This window comes from Conger conger, chromosome 14 (genome assembly GCF_963514075.1).
Source record: "Conger conger chromosome 14, fConCon1.1, whole genome shotgun sequence".
In the NCBI taxonomy this organism is placed as follows: Eukaryota; Metazoa; Chordata; class Actinopteri; order Anguilliformes; family Congridae; genus Conger; species Conger conger.
In genome coordinates, this window is record NC_083773.1 from 2,005,742 (window position 1) to 2,023,853 (window position 18,112).

Here is an 18,112-nt window from a genome sequence, read left to right on the forward strand (position 1 = left end):
CAGGAGCTGAACGAGCCTCTGAACAAGGTCGCGGTGCTGAAAGGTAAATTCAGCCTCGCTGCTGCGGCCCGTTTCAGACGCGGCGGCGTCGCTGATCAGAGCGTGTCTTTCCCCGTGAGGGGCGCTGGAGCGGGACTCTGGCGGTAAAGGCGCGTTTGGGTTCCCGTGCCGCGCGGCGGTGTGGTGTGGTGGTGTGGTGTGTCGGAGCCCCTGGCTGTAACGGCCGGCTGGAGGACCGGCCATGGCCATATATGGCCTGGCGCTGGGGCAGACCGGAGGACTCCGGGAGAGGGTTTCGGCAGAGCGTGGCGCTCGGTAACAGCTGCTGCGCGTCTGCCCGGCACCCCAAACTATCGCGCGCCTCTCCGATCCCCCGCGTTCCCTCTCCGATCCCCCCCCCGTGCCCCCTCTCCCCCTCTGCGCTCAGCCACGCGGAATTGGGCCACTCGGAATGCTCCTGGAATGCCAACAAATTACGGAGCAGTCGGGCCGGAAAGCCGGAGGGTGGCTCAGCGTGGCCCCCGTGTGCAGGGGGCAGTTTCTGGGGGCTCTGCTCCCCTCTACCAGGTTTAAGCGTCATTTAGGTCACTTTTTGTTTTGTTATTGTTTTTTATTTATTTTTTTCTTTGTTTTTTTTTGTCCATGCCTTTTTTTGGTATGAGAGTCATCGACAACCTGTGGCATTTTTTGCTTTTTAATCCTCCCTGCTGTGTGTCTGTAACTGGTGTTCTCGCTTGCTTGTGGAACGAGGTTAGGTTCAGTTTAAACTGGTTCTCTTTTAAAAAGCCATTTCAAAGCCCAGTTATGTGCCGTAGAAAGACACAGGACCACAGCTGGTGGCCATATAATGCCCGTGGCTGTCATTGATTGGCTGATGGACGATGTCAGTCCCCAGTCTGATGGATGTGGGTGAGCGTTCACACATTTCTGTAATGAGCCCCGCAAGCCCTCGACCCACAACAGGAGTGCAGCCTCGCTCTCCGTACAGGAGTGTGGCTGGGGCAGAGGGACTCGTTCTTAAACCTGGCTAGTGACCGGGTTGTGTGTGTGTCGCGGTGAGTGACCTGGCTAGTGACCGGCGGGGTTGTGTGCTCTGCTCAGGGTCTGTGCAGGTCTCCTGCTCTGCATTCTGGGCCAGAACGAGGCCCCGCCCACTCTGCGCTCTTATTAGGGCATGTTGGCCTGAGCTAAAATACCTCAGGCCCCCGGGAGGCTGCGGGACTCCGGTGCCTGCTGGAATCTGGAGCTGCGGCCCTGCCCTACTTAAAGGCTTCTCCTCCTGGGTTTGTGGTTTCAGTCCCACAGATTAGTGCACCCTTGTTAGTGTGCTGTGGGTCGGTGGGTTGCCGTGGGACACGCCCATGGCCATGCTCATGACTCGGTGGAGTGTTGTCACCGGACACAGCGGCCAGATACTGTTCCTGGCGTGGCAGCTGTCGGCTGCCCGTAAAGGCCTGAGGCTCGCTGGGCCACGCACCTCCTGTCCACCCTGCTGGAGTCTGTTTATTTATGAGGGGGGCGGGGCCAGTGGGAGGAGCTGCAGACTACAGGCCCCACCAACTGAGCAGAGGGGGAGGAGCCAAAGGCCTCACCCAGTAAGCACAGAGTGGGAGGGGCTACAGGCCTCACCCTGAGTGCGCTGAGGGGGTTACGGGTATGCACCTTGTTGCACGTCGCTCTGGTTAAGAGCGTCTGCCAAATGCCTGTAATGTAATGTAATGTAATGTAATGGTTGGTGCTCCAGGCTCCACCCAGTGAGGGGCCACAGCCAGTGAGGCGGCCGGACTTTTCGGCACTTACCGATCATAAGGGCCTGGGCACTCGAAGCAGGATGCTGTCTCTTTTCCCTTCTCCGTCTGACACTTAAGATTTGGTCGCACTGGGCAGGAAGTGTCCATTATCGCCAAATGTTTGTTCCCTTTCACCCCAGCCCCAAGTCCTTAGAGACCAGCTTCAGAGTGGTGACGTCATGTCTGCTTCCTCTGTGAGTGTGTGAGTGTGTGAGTGTGTGAGTGTGTGAGTGTGTGAGTGTGTGAGTGTGTGAGTGTGTGCGGGTGTGCGTGAGAGAGAGAGTGTGTGTGTGTGAGAGAGAGAGAGAGTGAGTGTGAGTGTGAGTGTGAGTGTGTGTGTGAGTGTGAGTGCGTGTGTGTGAGAGTGTGTGTGTGTGAGAGAGAGAGAGAGTGTGTGTGTGTGTGTGTGTGAGAGAGTCTGTGTGTGTGTGAGAGAGAGAGAGCGAGTGTGTGTGTGTGAGAGAGAGAGTGTGAGTGTGAGTGTGAGAGTGTGTGTGTGAGTGTGTGTGTGTGTGTGTGTGTGTGTGTGTGTGTGAGTGTGTGTGTGAGTGTGTGGTAGCCCTGCCAGACCCTCTGCAGTGAGCCCCCTCGTGTCTTCAGCCAGCGAGTCAGCTGGGCCTCATTAGGCCTGTCAGACTCCCTAATACCCTGAGCTTTAGTAGCACCCCCTCTGTCCCCCTGAACACGGAGGCCAGCAAGACACACTGTGTGAGAGCGTGCGTGTGTGTGAGCGTGTTCTTGAATACAGTGGAGCAGCTCATCTAACCACAATGGTTCTGTTATAATGGCCTTCTTATCAGTTCCTTTCTGTTTCCTCACTCATTCCATTCCACCCCACTCCCAAACGAATTTCCTCCCCTGTTCCTCGGGATTGGAGTGGACTTTCTCGAGGTTACCCGCCCCCCAGTGGTGGTGAATTTTTGTAAAAGGGGAGATGGAATTCCAACATATAACGATCATTGGAGTTACTTTAATGAAGGCAGGTGGCCATTTTGTTTCTGGAATTGACCAGACCGGCAACACGTCACCGCCTTAGCCACGCCCCTTATCGGGGGTATACGAAACACTGCGGGAATAGGATATTTTACGTAAATTAGCTATATTTTTCAACAATATCCGATATATTTTTTATTATATGTCCGACAAGCTGAACGTATTTTGACCATTTCCATACTAAGTTGGCATTTTTACAATGAGCAGTTTTTGGGAGCAAGAACTTTGTTTGACACCTGCGCCAGTCTCCATCTGCACCTGCTCTATCGCCGAGTCCGGCGGTACTTCGACACATTCTCACCGGATCGATCGATAGATCGTATTATCTTCATTTTTTTAAATAAATTAATTTGACACAATCAATCAATACAAATTGTATAGCTACAAGACACGGAGCTGGATAGCTAGCTAACGTTACTTGACACTGGTGCTGGGGCAATCTATTTAAGTGTCAAACAAAGCTCTCGTTCTAAAAAACTACTCATCGTAAAAATGTCAACTTGGTATGAAAATGCTCAAAATACTTACAGCTTGTCGGACACAAATATATCGGATATTGTTGTCAAAAGATATAGCTAATTTAGGTAAAATATCCTATTCCCGCTGTGTTATACTTACCCTGCGAAGCGTCGTGTACTTCAAAGTACCCTGATTCTGGTCCGGTCTATTTATGGCGTCAGGCGGAGTTCGTTAAACGAAGTGCCTTCCCCAGATTCCCCGTTTCTCCGTGTTGACATGGCGGTGTAACCTCAGAGAAAGCACTCGGTGAGTTACTGTGTGGGGGCTGAGGCCTTGTCACAGTATCGCAGGCTGCGCTTTCTCAGCTCACACGCCATGTCAACACAGAGAAACGGGCAAACCGGCATCTGGGGAAGGCACTTAATTTCACAAACCCCTTCAGTGGACTACGCATCTATTCCAGAAACAAAATGGCCACCTGGCTTCACTACAGTTATGCCAATGATCATGAGCAGCTGCACTTACAAATGGCTTCTTTGTCCCGGCATAGTTACTGCATATATTAAAGCTCTGCTTGGATGTTTTTAAAATGGTGATTTCAGCTTCGAGTCAGGAGGGAAATGTGTCCATTTTGTTTGCCGGCTTTGTTTGGCCTCCGCACACAATGTTCGTTACGGCCGTCTTTCAAACGTGAATTCCTTTTAAGCTCTTGACTTTTACTTTCTAAGATACCGTTTAGTAGTTGTGTAATTTTGACATTTAAAATCTGTCACTAGATGGCACCACTCAACTGATTTTCTTAGTTCAGGAAGACGCCACTTGTTTCAAAGTGTAAATGGCATGAAGCTGTTGTCACTTTCTTAAATTATTTTGACCTGTCAGTGGGTCATATTTATTCTGTCTCCTCAAGTCCTGCCAGTTGTGACAAGGTTTTATTTTTATGATGGGACTCTTTTGTTCTCTTTTTATCTATTTATTTATTTATTGGTGGCCAGTTAACCTCACATGGTGGCCTGGAGATGCCCTTGCAAAAGAGATATTAATCTCAGTGGCACTTTCCTGCTAAAATAAAGGATTCCCTCCCAGATGTGTCATTTTTTAGATGAAATGCAATGTGGGGGTGAGCTGAGATGAGTTGCGCTGAAGCTGAGCCCCTGTATTCAGTGACGCTGCATGTCTTTAAATGGCAGCATTATAAGCTCCACATGTCTGTGAGTATATAAACTGAGCAGGGTTACAGACCTGGAATATTAGTCGCATGGATTGGACTGTAAAGTACTCAGCTGGGGCTGTTTGTCTCAAATCCACATGTACTTATGTCTTACATGAGGTGTAAGAATCAGTACAATTACTATATCATGCAAGTGAAGGCAAGCTGGAGGCATTTTGTCTCTAATGTCATATCTACACTCGGCCCTGAGAAATCCCACCTCTCATTCTGATGGGCAGGAAACTCCCTCTCCCCATCTCATACAAAGCGGCCATAAATGAGACTGCCAGCTGAATCTGCTCCTTTCATCCAGCTGATGGCAGGACATCAGAGGTGTTGGTTTTTGGGGGGGAGCCGGGAGGGGGGGTGGTCCCACAAGTCCCGTCAGACTCTGTCCACACACACACACACACACACACACACACACACACACACACACACACACACACACACCCCCCGGACTCTGTCTAACGTCGGAGCAGAGCGTGAGAGCTGTAAACGGCATATGACATCAGCTGCCTATGACATCAGCCTCGGGTTCTGTGGTCTGACCAGAGCCGTTCCAGTTTCTGGGCCAGAAGGCCCGCAGAACCCAGCCGGCGTGAGTATCGGGCTCCTGCCTGCTCCCTGTGACAGGGCCCGGAGTGTCGGCGCCCAGCCGGGAGCCTGTGGAAGTGGTTATCTTGGCTCCGGGAGCGCTAGCAGCGGGCTTCGCTAATCACGGCGTCTGTTACTGCATGTTTAATGCTCCGTTTGAGCTGGGTTTGGCCCCGTCTGCCTGCTCTGGGGTTTTTTTTGGAAAGCTGTCCGTGATGCTTTCCTGTTTTCAAAGAACATATTTTGGGTCTCGTCGAGTGATAGCATTTGAGTGCCCCCCCATCTTGCGTGTGAGAATGAGCCTGTGGGGAATGTTGAACGGGTTCCATTTCCTCTGTCTGCGGAGATTACGCATTGTTTCACCGTTAGTCACCGGCACTGGTATTTCAGTGCTGAGGTCCTTTTGGTTTCGTCCATATTTGTAAATGTTATGGTGGTAATGAGCTCATCGCTCTCAGTATGACTCCCATCCCATGAAAGGACACATTCAGCTCCAGCCAGTGGCCTGTGGGGGGCAAAATACTGCTGACTCAGAGGTGCTCCGAATATGACTGCACACACACACACACACACACACTCACACTCACACACTCTCTCTCTCTCTCTCACACACACACGCACTCACACTCACACACTCTCTCTCACATGCACACACACACACTCACACACACACACTCTCTCTCTCACACACGCACACGCACACACGCACACGCACACACTCTCTCATACACACACACACACACACACACACACACACACACACACTCACTCACACACACACATGGACGAACACTTGGCACACGGACAAACACTCACACACACACACTGACACACTCACTCACTCACGCATTCTCACACTCACTCACTCACAGACAAACACTGGCGCACACAGACAAACACTCACTCCCACACGGACGATCACTCACTCACTTACACGCTCACGCACTCCCACACGGACGAACACTCACACACACACACACACACACACACACACACACACACACACACACACACTCACTCACTCACTCACTCACTCACTCACTCACTCACTCACTCACTCACTCACTCACTCACTCACTCACTCACACGGACGAACACTTGGCACACGGACAAACACACACACTGACACACTCACTCACTCACACATTCTCACACTCTCACTCACTCACACATTCTCACACTCACTCACTCACACATTCTCACACTCTCACTCACTCACAGACAAACACTGGCGCACACAGACGAACACTCACTCACTCACTCACTCACTCACTCACTCACTCACTCACTCACTCACTCACACACTCACTCACTCACTCACACACTCACTCACTCACTCACACACTCACTCACACACTCACTCACTCACACACTCCCACACGGACGAACACTTGGCACACGGACGAACACTCGCAGACACAGACATGGGCCATTTGGTCACCAAACTCAGCAACAGCCTTATGGCATCTTTAGTGGCAGATGTGCACGTTATCACGTATAACTCTTTACCCCGGGCTTTATTGAGGTAGATGATGACCTACCCTGTCCAGCCCCACTGTTTGAACTGGCCCTGGTCTGGGCTGCAGCCTCAGGCTTTTGGGGGGAAGTACCCCACACTTGGGCTAACGCTCCCTCCCTCAGGACCCCCTCAGGTGTCTGTGTGCCTGGGTCTGTTCAGGGCTCTGCAGGGTGTGTGTTTGTGAACGGGGTTTTGTGGTTGTGGCTTTGTCTGGTATGCCCTCAAAAATTCTTGTGGTATGTTTTGATTTGGCAGTAATCTACCTTTTGTAATCTGCCATTTTTGTCGGGAGCCAATTTTCTCCCCACACACAAAGGCTTTAGTCTGCTCCACTGGTGCATTTAGCCTGGAGGAAAAGCGCTCATAGACGCACAGAGCGTGGTGTTGGTCGCATTGATTGTGCCTCTCCTCAGCCCAGTGGTGGTTTAACCCTGACTCAGCAGTGTTATGCTGTGCTGGGACTCTGACTCAGTAGTGCTGAGACTGACTCTGACTCTGACTCGCTCTTCCTCCCGCAGACGCACTGCGGCGGGCAGACCTGGAGCCCGGGGACTCGGATCACATGATCCAGCACCTCCGGAAGGAGCTGCTGGAGGCGCAGGAGCTGGCCAACACCGGAAAGCAGAAATGCCTGGAGCTGCAAGGTACAGCAGCGCCCCCTACAGGGCCCTCCGCTCACTGCAGCGTCTGAGCGGCGTGGGGATGAGTAGATGTGTGCTGGGGGGGGGGGGGGGGGGTGCTGGGGGGTGTGTGTGATGGGTGTGAGTTTTGCGCATTTACAGGGGGTAGGTGTGTGTTGGGGGTAGGTGTGTGTTTGGGGTAGGTGTGTGTTTGGGGGTAGGTGTGTGTTGGGGGCTCTGACGTGTATCTCCTTGGGCAGCTCTACTGGAGGAGGAGAGGAGGACTAACAAACAGCAGACTGAGGACTCTGCCAAACAGATCCAGTTTCTCCAGGGTTAGTGTGGAACCTTCTCTCCCGGCCTCTCCACCTCTCTCCCTTTTTGCTCTCCACCTCTCTCCCTTTTTGCTCTCCACCTCTCTCCCTTTTTGCTCTCCACCTCTCTCCCTTTTTGCTCTCTACCTCTCTCCCTTTTTGCTCTCCACCTCTCTCCCTTTTTTCTCTCCACCTCTCATGTTTTCATTCACTTTAGAATGCCTTGCTGGCATGACATGAAAGTATTGGCAAGTTTTTGAGACCAAAGCGGCTAGTGTAGCTACCGTGCCTTATCTGCACATGTGCATGTCCTGTAAGGGGGTGCGATTCAGGGATGGGGAATGGTTGGTGAGCTTAGAGGGGTATACACATTAAGTGCGTCTTCCTCTTTTTTTTGGTTTAACCCCTTAATTATAATTGAGTGCCTGTTCTCACTGTACACTTTAAGCAGCAAAGTGTGTCCATTGTTTTTCACAGCTGATATAGTGAGTGTTTCATGAGCCATAGAACCAGAGAGCAGGAGTTGCACCATAGAACCAAAGAGCAGGAGTTGCACCATAGAACCAAAGAGCAGGAGGTGCACCATAGAACCAAAGAGCAGGAGGTGCACCATAGAACCGCAGTGCAGGAGGTGCACCATAGAACCAGAGAGCAGGAGGTGCACCATAGAACCAAAGAGCAGGAGGTGCACCGTAGAACTGCAGTGCAGGAGGTGCAGCATAGAACCAGAGAGCAGGAGGCGTGCGCCTGTAACGCTGCGCCTCCCCCTGTGTGCACAGCCCAGCTGCAGAAGCTGCAGGAGGACATGGAGGACCTGCGGGAGCAGAGGGAGAGCTCCATCTCCAGCACGCGGGAGGAGCTGTACAGCGCTCAGGAGGAGGTGCTGATGCTGCGGCACATCATGGACACGAGCGCTGTGGAGCGGGAGCGCGACATCACCGCCCTGAAGGCCGACCTGGAGGCCGTCACCGCCGAGCTGGAGAAGTGGCGCCAGGCAGCCGCCAAGTACGAGCTGGAGATCAGCACCCTGCAGGCCCGCTTCCAGCAGCACAGCCAGCACCGCGAGAAGGCTGCCCAGCTCCAGGGTACGGCAAACACACACTGCAGTCCACTACACACTGCGCAAACACTCACTGGAGTACGCTCTACACTGCGCAAACACTCACTGCGCAAACACACACTGGAGTACACTCTACACACTGCGCAAACACACACTGCACACTGACTGCACAAACTCACTGCAGTACACTACACACTGCGCAAACACTCACTGCAGTACACTACACACTGCAGTACACTACACACTGCGCAAACACTCACTGGAGTACGCTCTACACACTGCAGTACACTACACACTGCGCAAACGCTCACTGGAGTACACTCTACACACTGCGCAAACACTCACTGCAGTACACTCTACACACTGCACAAACACTCACTGCAGTACACTCTACACACTGCGCAAACACTCACTGCAACACTCACTGCACAAACACTCACTACACACTGCACAAACACTCACTGGAGTACACTCTACACACTGCACAAACACTCACTGCAGTACACTACACACTGCGCAAACACTCACTGCACAAACACTCACTGCGCAAACACTCACTGCGCAAACACACACTGGAGTACACTACACACTGCTCAAACACTCACTGCAGTACACTCTACACACTGCGCAAACACTCACTGCAACTCTGCAAACACACACTGCAGTACACTCTACACACTGCGCAAACACTCACTGCAGTACACTCTACACACTGCACAAACACACACTGCAGTACACTCTACACACTGCACAAACACTCACTGCAGTACACTCTACACACTGCGCAAACACTCACTGGAGTACACTACACACTGCGCAAACACACACTGCAGTACACTCTACACACTGCGCAAACACACACATTTACATTTACATTTACATTTTAGTCATTTGGCAGACGCTTTTAATCCAAAGCGACTTACAAGTGCATAGGTTCTACCACAAGTCAAAGCATCACATCCAGAACTAGAAAAATACACCTGGACTGCTGTCTAGTCGTCATCATAAGTGCAATTTTTTTTTTTTTTTTTTTTTTTGGGGGGGGGGTTAGACAGGGATAGGGGTATCAGAAGGGGGGGGCGGGGTAAATCAGGAGGGGGGACTAAGGTAGAGTTTGAACAGGTGTGTTTTGAGTCGGGGTCGAAATAGGGGGAGGGATTCTGCTGTCCTGACAGTGGTAGGCAAGTCATTCCACCACTGAGGAACCAGAACGGAAAACAGGCGTGAACGTGCAGCTCGACCGCCAGGTGCCCGTAGAGAGGGAGAGCACACTGCAGTACACTCTACACACTGCGCAAACACACACTGCAGTACACTCTACACACTGCGCAAACACTCACTGCAGTACACTCTACACACTGCGCAAACACTCACTGCGCAAACACACACTGGGCAAACACTCACTGCACAAACACTCACTCTACAAACACTCACTGCAACACTGTGCAAACACTCACTGTACACTGCAGCACAAACACTCACTGCAAAAACACTCACTGTACACTGCACATTGACTGCACAAACACTCACTGTACACTGCACACTGACTGCACAAACACTCACTGTACACTGCACACTGACTGCACAAACTCACTGCGGCACACACTGCACGAACACTTACTGCAACACTGGCTGCAACATACACTGCAACACTGACTGCACAAATGCTCACTGCACGCTAGAATTGCTCATATACACATTAAGTGGCAATACTAACCACATGCTTGTTATTGTCTGTGCAAACTGTGTATGCTTTACTCTGTTTGGTATGAATATTTTTTTATTTTTTTTTATTTTTATATCCTGGGTGAACATTTTTGCAGTCGTTCGCTATAGGAATGAACCGGCTCTGCAGTCTTTCTGTTGAGAAACCTAAACTAGATTATCTCGCAAGAAGCACCAAGCAGACCCCAGCTCAGGGCTCCTGCTTTAACCCTGGAGAGGGACTCTCACTCGTCCGTGCCCCTCAGACAGAGTATAGCAGACTGTTTAGTCTGGCTCCACCGGGGCCCTGGCCAGCAGGAAGTGATCTCACCGCGCGGGGGCCTTAATGCGGACTGCCAGCAGGAAATCACTTTCATTCGGCATCGCACCTCGGGCCCGGAGCCGGGGCCAAGCGTGGGGAGAGTTAGGGCCGCTGGCACGCCCCGGCTGCAGCACGCTGAGCAGGCTAATCTCACCGCCAAGGAAGACTGCGCTCCTCGAGACCTCTTCAATACCCCGCCTCGATTTACTCACCGCACCGACCAGCCGGACGCGTGCTATCAATCCTCTCCGCACCTGGGGCCCGTTACTTTTACATTTTAGGAGGGTTTCTGTCCCCCTCTCCTTTCTGCTGGGAGGTTGTTGGCTTTTCCTGGAACGCCGTCGGAATTCCTGATCTCCAGTGTCTGTTTTGATGAGGCGGAACTCAGCCGATGGCTTCGCCTAATCCAGGGAATGAGGGACAGGGAGGAAGAGTGTGGATTTGGGCATAGGGAGGATGAGTTTGGGTTCAGGAACAGAGAGGAAGTGTTTGGGTTCAGGAACAGAGAGGAAACCAAACTCTGATCACACTGCAGTCAGCTTGCACAGACATGAGGCTGAGGAGCCCAACAGACAAGCTTGCAGGTGCCAGTCGACAGGGGTCGCTAGTGAGTAGCTGTCATCCCAGTTGGCTGAAATTTGGCAGCACGGTGGTGCAGTGGGTAGCACTGTCGCCTCACAGCCAGAAGGTCCTGGGTTCGAATCCCAGCCCTGGCCTTTCTGTGTGGAGTTTGCATGTTCTCCCCGTGTCTGTGCGGGTTTCCTCCGTGTACTCATTAACAAGGCGTTGCGTTGAGAGCTCTTAAGAGCTGTGTGCTCAGTCAACTTGTATGAATAAAGGTTAATAATATGATAATAATAATAAACTCTGGCTTCTCGGCCAAGGCAAGGGACAGCTGAAATGTGTCCTAGGCTGCATGTTGAGGAGACCCCTAGGCTCCATGTCCGTTTCTGAGCATTTGTGTGTGTGCGTGTGTGTCTGCGCAGATGAGCTGGAGAGGCTGCAGAGGGACTGCTCCAGCCTGCAGAGAGACTGCGCGGCGCTGCGCTCGGAGAAGGTGGCTCTGCTGGAGAAGCTGCACCAGCTGGAGCTGGAGCTGGACAGGTGAGTGGCCGAGCCGACCTGCCAATCACAGGGGAGCCCCGCCCCCCAGGACGCGGTGTGTGAACGAGCCCCAGAGAGGCTGACCTGCATTTAAAAAAAGCCTCTGAAATAACACTTCATTCTGTTCATCATCAGATGTTGGAAATCATTTTTTTTTGGCATGAGATGAAGATTAATCTTGGAATAAGTATTAGATTTTGGAACTAGGCCTACTGCACACACATAGCTACTCGTGATCGATGGCTGGTTATACACTGTGAAAGTACTTGTGTCAGAATTCCCTGATAAAAATAGCAAGTGTCTGCTTGCTTCACCGCAACGCTCACCACAATGCCTGGCAAACTGCTATTTTTACTGTTTTTTATTTTGTGTTCAAAAGCTAAATTTATGCAGTTTAACTGACGATGGTCCACAATTTATCACCATTTCAATTTTCACATAACACTGCCAGTGATTTTGCCAAACTGAATCATGAATTGGCCCTGAATCATCACAAGCACTTTGTACTTCTCCGACACCTGGTCTTACTCTCCCTGAGCCTGAGATACCGCTGGACCCTGGACCACAGGCAGACGCTTCCCCTGTGGTTCTGCTCGCCGTTCAGAACGTCTGACGAGCTGCAGGGTGAACCTGAGCCCGGGACCGATGCCTCTTTAGGGGCCCGGCCCCCGGGCCTCCTGTGGAATGCAGGTTCAGACTCACGGGGGCAGGGTTACGGAGGTGTGAGGGGCGGGGGGTGACACTCGAAACCTGCTGCTGTAATCCGGACTGCGGGGTCGTAACGAGCCAGGAGACATCTTTATGTCTCTGCGTTACTCCCTGCGCTCTTCCTGGATTTGGGCTCATTTCTGATTGGGCTGTAAATGTTCTGGCTCCTGTGAGTCTTGGCCTTTCGGGGGGAGCGCATCACGCACCCCCCGGTCCGTCTGTCTGCTCAGAGGCACTGTTAATCCTGCCTCTGCCCTGGGACCTGGCCTGTTCATCCTCAGTGAAATCCAGCGCTCTCTCATGGCGCTGTAACCCCCGACCAGGGCTGCTGGCTCCAGGGCCTCTGACAGGCCTGCACATCCAGGGCGATTAATCTGCCCTGTGCTCCACCTGCCCTGTGCTCCTCCAGCCCTGTGCTCCACCTGCCCTGTGCTCCTCCAGCCCTGTGCTCCTCCAGCCCTGTGCTCCACCAGCCCTGCGCTCCTCCAGCCCTGTGCTCCTCCAGCCCTGTGCACCTCCAGCCCTGTGCACCTCCAGCCCTGTGCACCTCCAGCCCTGTGCTCCTCCAGCCCTGTGCTCCACCAGCCCTGCGCTCCTCCAGCCCTGTGCTCCTCCAGCCCTGTGCTCCTCCAGCCCTGTGCTCCACCAGCCCTGCGCTCCTCCAGCCCTGTGCTCCACCAGCCCTGCGCTCCTCCAGCCCTGCGCTCCTCCAGCGCTGCGCTCCTCCGTGCCCACACATCGCTCAACACACGGGGAGACGTCGAGAAACGCACAGTCTGCTGCCTCTGCTCGAGCTCAGATTCGGTGCTGACCCCTCGCCCCCTCTCCTCGTTTGGGGGTGCATTGGTGTGCTCTGCGCGGGCCTGTGTTGGGGATGTCTCTGCTGGGTGTTCAGGGAGGAGCCCCACCCCCCCAGGACCCTCCTGCAGCACTGCTGTGCGTTTTCACCGTCAGTCAGCGGGCTAACAAGCCCCGAGCCCCCTTTGTGTTTTTATTCATAGCTTTACTGTGGGCACGCTGTGGCAGGCCTGGATAGAGTGGCCGTTTGTATTCCTGTGACCTCCGCCAGCTTTTGGGGGGTAATCGTGGTCCTGTATGAGTGGCCTGCTGTTTATTCGACCATCTCATCTTGCTGCGTCCCAACATTGCGCTCATTGTTTGCCTCTGGAGGACTTAACCTCCCCCCCCCGAAGTCAAGCGATCCTCCACAGAGGCCCAAGGGCAGAGGGGGTGTCTGCTTTCATCCCCACTGCACAGCACGCTGGTGCTGCATTTCAGCTCACTGACCCTCTCTCTGCCCCCCCCGCGTGATGTGTTGGCGGGCACAGAGAGGGTCAGTAGCTGATCCCCAGAATGCTTTTGGTGGTGTAGCAGGTTTTTGGTGGGGTTGTGACGGAGGTGTAGCGGGTCGTGAAGGATGTGTAACGGGTCGTGACGGAGGTGTACCGGGTCGTGACGGAGGTGTACCGGGTCGTGACGGAGGTGTACCGGGTCGTGACGGATGTGTACCGGGTCGTGACGGAGGTGTAACGGGTCGTGACGGAGGTGTAACGGGTCGTGACGGATGTGTAACGGGTCGTGACGGATGTGTAACGGGTCGTGACGGAGGTGTAGCGGGTCGTGACGGAGGTGTAACGGGTTGTTCTCGGGTCCCCAGCTCTCGGGAGCAGAGCTCCGCTCTCAGCAGCAGCCTCACTGCCCTGGAGAGGTCCCAGGGGGCCCTGCAGACCCAGCTGGGCTCCATGCAGGACCAGCACCTGCAGGACGCCCACAAGCTCCAGACCCAGCTGGCCCAGGCCGACCGCCGGACCAAGAGCCTGCAGAAGGAGGTGAGCCCCGCGCCGCGCCCTGCCCTGCCACGCCCTGCCCTGCCCTGCCCTGCCACGCCCTGCCCTGCCCTGCCCTGCCACGCCCTGCCCTGCCACGCCCTGCCCTGCCACGCCCTGCCCTGCCACGCCCTGCCACGCCCTGCCCTGCCACGCCCTGCCCTGCCACGCCCTGCCCTGCCACGCCCTGCCACGCCCTGCCACGCCCTGCCCTGCCACGCCCTGCCCTGCCACGCCCTGCCCTGCCACGCCCTGCCCTGCCCTGCCCTGCCACGCCCTGCCCTGCCACGCCCTGCCCTGCCACGCCCTGCCCTGCCCTGCCCTGCCACGCCCTGCCCTGCCACGCCCTGCCACGCCCTGCCCTGCCACGCCCTCCCCTCACCTGTATGGAGTGGGGTTACCTGTGTCTGTGCAGACCTGCGTGTTTATCTGTGTGTCCCCGTGTGTCTCTCTGCAGTACGAGGAGACCCAGGCCCAGCTGTCCGACCTGAGGGACAGATATGAGCGCACCGAGCAGGAGAAACACACCATCAACCACGAGCTGGAGCAGTGCAAGCTCGACCTGAAGCTACTGCAGGACAAGGGGAGCAATGTGAGTGTCTCTGTGTCTGTGTCTCTGTGTGTCTCTGTCTCTGTGTTTGTGCGTGCGTGCGTGTGCGCGTGCGTGCTCAGGTACAGAGAAAGTGTGTGTGTATGCTTGTGTGTAAGCTCAAGTAGATTGTGTGTGTGTGTGTGTGTGTGTGTGTGTGTGTGTGTGTGTGTGTGTGTGTGAGAGAGGGCAAGCACAGGTACAGACCCAGGCCTATAGTATCTGTGGCGGTTCCTGGCCGCAGTGATGCAGCAGTTCCTCTGCCTGCTGTCACTGATCACAGGAAAGTGCGCAGCTCAGCGATCGATGAGCCGCTGCTGTCTTTAATCTCCCCGCCTTCATCAGCACAATATCAACACCATCAGCAGCATCCCACCATGCAGTGCGAGGGAAATCAGGCCTGAGGCGTTCCTCTTTCCCTTTTGCTTGTTGTGCGTTAAAAAAAAGAAAGCGTGAAGGGCGTGACATGCAGGCAGAGAGGAGGATCGTTCACGGCGTCATCGATCCGGCGCCGTGGCGACCGAGCTCAGGCCCCACAATGCACTGCTCAGCCCGGCCACTGCAGGACCATGCCAAACTCACACACACACAGACACACACACACACTTTAATGAGATCTGCCATGCTGATATGGCCTTACAGGAAACCCCTTTGACTGAGTTGTGTGTTTTTCTATGACAAGCTGCCACAGCAGATATAGGGCAAGCACACAAATTACAGCCACACAAAGTCCCACAAATTAGAGCCACACAAAGCCACAAAAATTAGAGCCAACTTTGTTAGCCCGTATCTAACAATCCGAGACGATTTTGGTCCCAGGGGCTTCTTCTTCTGAGGCTAAATCTCATTCAAATATGTGACGATGCAGACCAGAAAATGTGTTAAGCTGACATGCGATAACTCTCACAGAGCTAGCCAATGATCAGTTGCGTGTGCGCGAACATGTGAACACGCGTGTGTGCATCACGTTCTCCTCGCGTACCCTTCACATGGCCACCCTGAACACGCCTCACACAGACCCCCCCCCCCACGCTCCTGCTAACGGACTCTTCTCTCCCTCCCCCCGGGGGAAGTCACATGACAGACCGGGCACCCAAAATGGCTGCCTTTACTGTGCCATTTCTCTGGGAGCAGGGAGACTATATGTCTTTCAATTAGTTTATTTATTTATTTATTTATCATTATTCAGTCTGTTAATTTCCCCTCCAGTTTCCTTCTTCCTTACCAGTGTTGTGTTTTTACGCCCGAGCTTTTTAGGTGTCCAGCGTGTTTGTGGCTTAGACATCCCAACAGTGTTCTGTATATGTGTTGTGTATATCTTGACAAATCCCCCCCCCCCCCCCCCAGGTCCTGTAAAAGTTTGTGTTAATTTGCCCACCTCACCCACCCCCTTAAGATCCGTTTTTTTTGTTGACTAGTCTCCAGTATTGACTGTGCTATCCCTTCCCTCCTTTAGCCATCCATATTGCAGCCTATCCAAGCCATTTTCATCGGCGTTATCCTGGCTTTGCTGTATTGGTGCTTCGGCCAGTTGTGGTAGAAAGGTACACAGTGCTCCTGTCAGTCCGTGTCTGTGTGTCCGTCACCTCTCTGTCCATCCTCCTGCGTTAATCTAAATCCAGTGCATGGCTTTAAAAAAATAAAATTAAAAAAATTTAAAAAGAAATCTACTGCATCGGCTTTGCCCAAAATCCCTATTTGGAGCAAAGCAAAAAAAACACTGACACAAACTAACTTCCTTTCACCAACCCGTCCACGTCACCTAACATTCGTCTGTCTTGCTTGGAATCGCGGATGTGTGAGTATCCCTTTTGCGTTTGGGGGTTTTTCCTTTATCCTTTTCAAAAAGCTTTATTCTTCATTCTTATTGTTATTTTTCTTTGCTCCTTTTCATATGCTCCCCCCCCCCCCCCCCCCCCCCATTTTAAATGATATTAAACGCGGCTTCTTTTTCCCCCCTCCTCACCGGACAAAGTCTTTGTTTATTTTCTGTTTTTCTATTTTCTAAATGGTCTGTGTTGCCCCAGTGAGGAGGGTGACCGTGTCCCTGATCTCTGCCTCTCAGCCTGGTGTAACGCGCCGAGCAAGCTGAAGGCATGTGCCCAGACCAGGCCTGTTCTAACGCCACCCTCTCTTTCTCTCCTCCCTTTTCTCTCTCCTCCCTCTCTCTCCCCTTCTTTCTCTCCTCCCTCTCTCTCCCTCTTTCTCTCCTCCCTCTCTTTCCCTCCTCGCCCTTTCTCTCCCCCTCTTTCTCTCCTCCCCCTCTTTCTCTCCTCCCCCTTTCTCTCCTCCCTCTCTTTCTCTCTTCTCTCTTTCTCTCCTCCCTCTCTTTCCCTCCTCGTCCTTTCTCTCCCCCTCTTTCTCTCCTCCCTCTCTCCTCCCTCTCTCTCCCCTTCTTTCTCTCCTCCCTCTCTCTCTCCCTCTCTCTCCCCTTCTTTCTCTCCTCCCTCTCTCTCTCCCTCTTTCTCTCCTCCCTCTCTTTCCCAACTCACCCTTTCTCTCCCCCTCTTTCTCTCCTCCCCCTTTCTCTCCTCCCTCTCTTTCTCTCTTCTCTCTCTCTCCTCCTTCTTTCTCTCGCCCCCCTCCTTCTCGTTCCAGAGCGGTTGGTTGCCCTGGATGCCTGTCGTTGCCGTGGTGGTTGCCGTGACGGCGTTCGTGCTTTACCCGGGTCTGTCCAAGAGCAGCACCTGAGCAAGCCCCCCCACACCCCTCCAAACGACCCCCCCCCCACCCCCCACCACCCCCCTCCTCCACTCAGCCCAGGGTCCCAGTCCCACACCCTCAATACCTCCTGGTCTGAAACACAGCAGTAGGCTCCCTGCTTTAACTGTATAAAATGCAACTGTACATATTTAGAGAGGGAATAAAAGTTGTAACTTCTACTATAGATGAAATACTTTATCTGCGGTTTATTTCTTTGTTTATTTTTTTTTTCTTAATCAGTTTGTTGGGAATCTTACTATTAAAGTTTTTTTTTTTTTTTTTTTAAATGGGTACCAAACTTGTTTATTTTGATAAGTTTTATGGTAAATTGTCTTCTATGGTTTGCCATATTAGTGTAAAATGTGGTATTCCAGATATGGGTTTCAAAGCCAAAATGTCTAATCATACACCGGGCACATGGGGCTAAGTGCCTACCATAGCTTCTAGATGTGTGTAAAACTCTGATCCAGTCTGTTGAAGTGCCATTCATACTCCTACACACTCCTCGTTATTTCAGAGGAACTCGTCTGAGATATCAAATGAAAAATAGTCAAGTAAAAAAAAACTAGAATAAAAGATCTTATGTTCTCTGTA

The 18,112-nt window shown here is 52.9% G+C and overlaps 1 protein-coding gene across 8 annotated transcripts in view; it reads left to right on the forward strand.

Moving 5' to 3' along the window:
* slmapa (sarcolemma associated protein a) overlaps positions 1–18,112 on the forward strand; it is an 80,171-nt gene extending 62,059 nt beyond the window's left edge. For 6 of the 8 annotated variants that reach the window (XM_061221033.1, XM_061221035.1, XM_061221036.1 and 3 more), the window contains 8 exons: positions 1–43; positions 7,087–7,212; positions 7,449–7,523; positions 8,282–8,587; positions 11,575–11,692; positions 14,058–14,229; positions 14,684–14,818; positions 17,414–18,112. The exon at positions 1–43 is cut by the window's left edge and continues 17 nt beyond it. In XM_061221033.1, the coding sequence (XP_061077017.1) occupies positions 1–43; positions 7,087–7,212; positions 7,449–7,523; positions 8,282–8,587; positions 11,575–11,692; positions 14,058–14,229; positions 14,684–14,818; positions 17,414–17,506 (1,068 nt within the window). In that variant the 3' untranslated portion in view covers positions 17,507–18,112. Of the gene's footprint in view, positions 44–7,086; positions 7,213–7,448; positions 7,524–8,281; positions 8,588–11,574; positions 11,693–14,057; positions 14,230–14,683; positions 14,819–16,271; positions 16,360–17,413 lie in introns of all 8 variants that reach the window. The other 2 variants (XM_061221034.1, XM_061221040.1) reach the window with 1 other exon arrangement.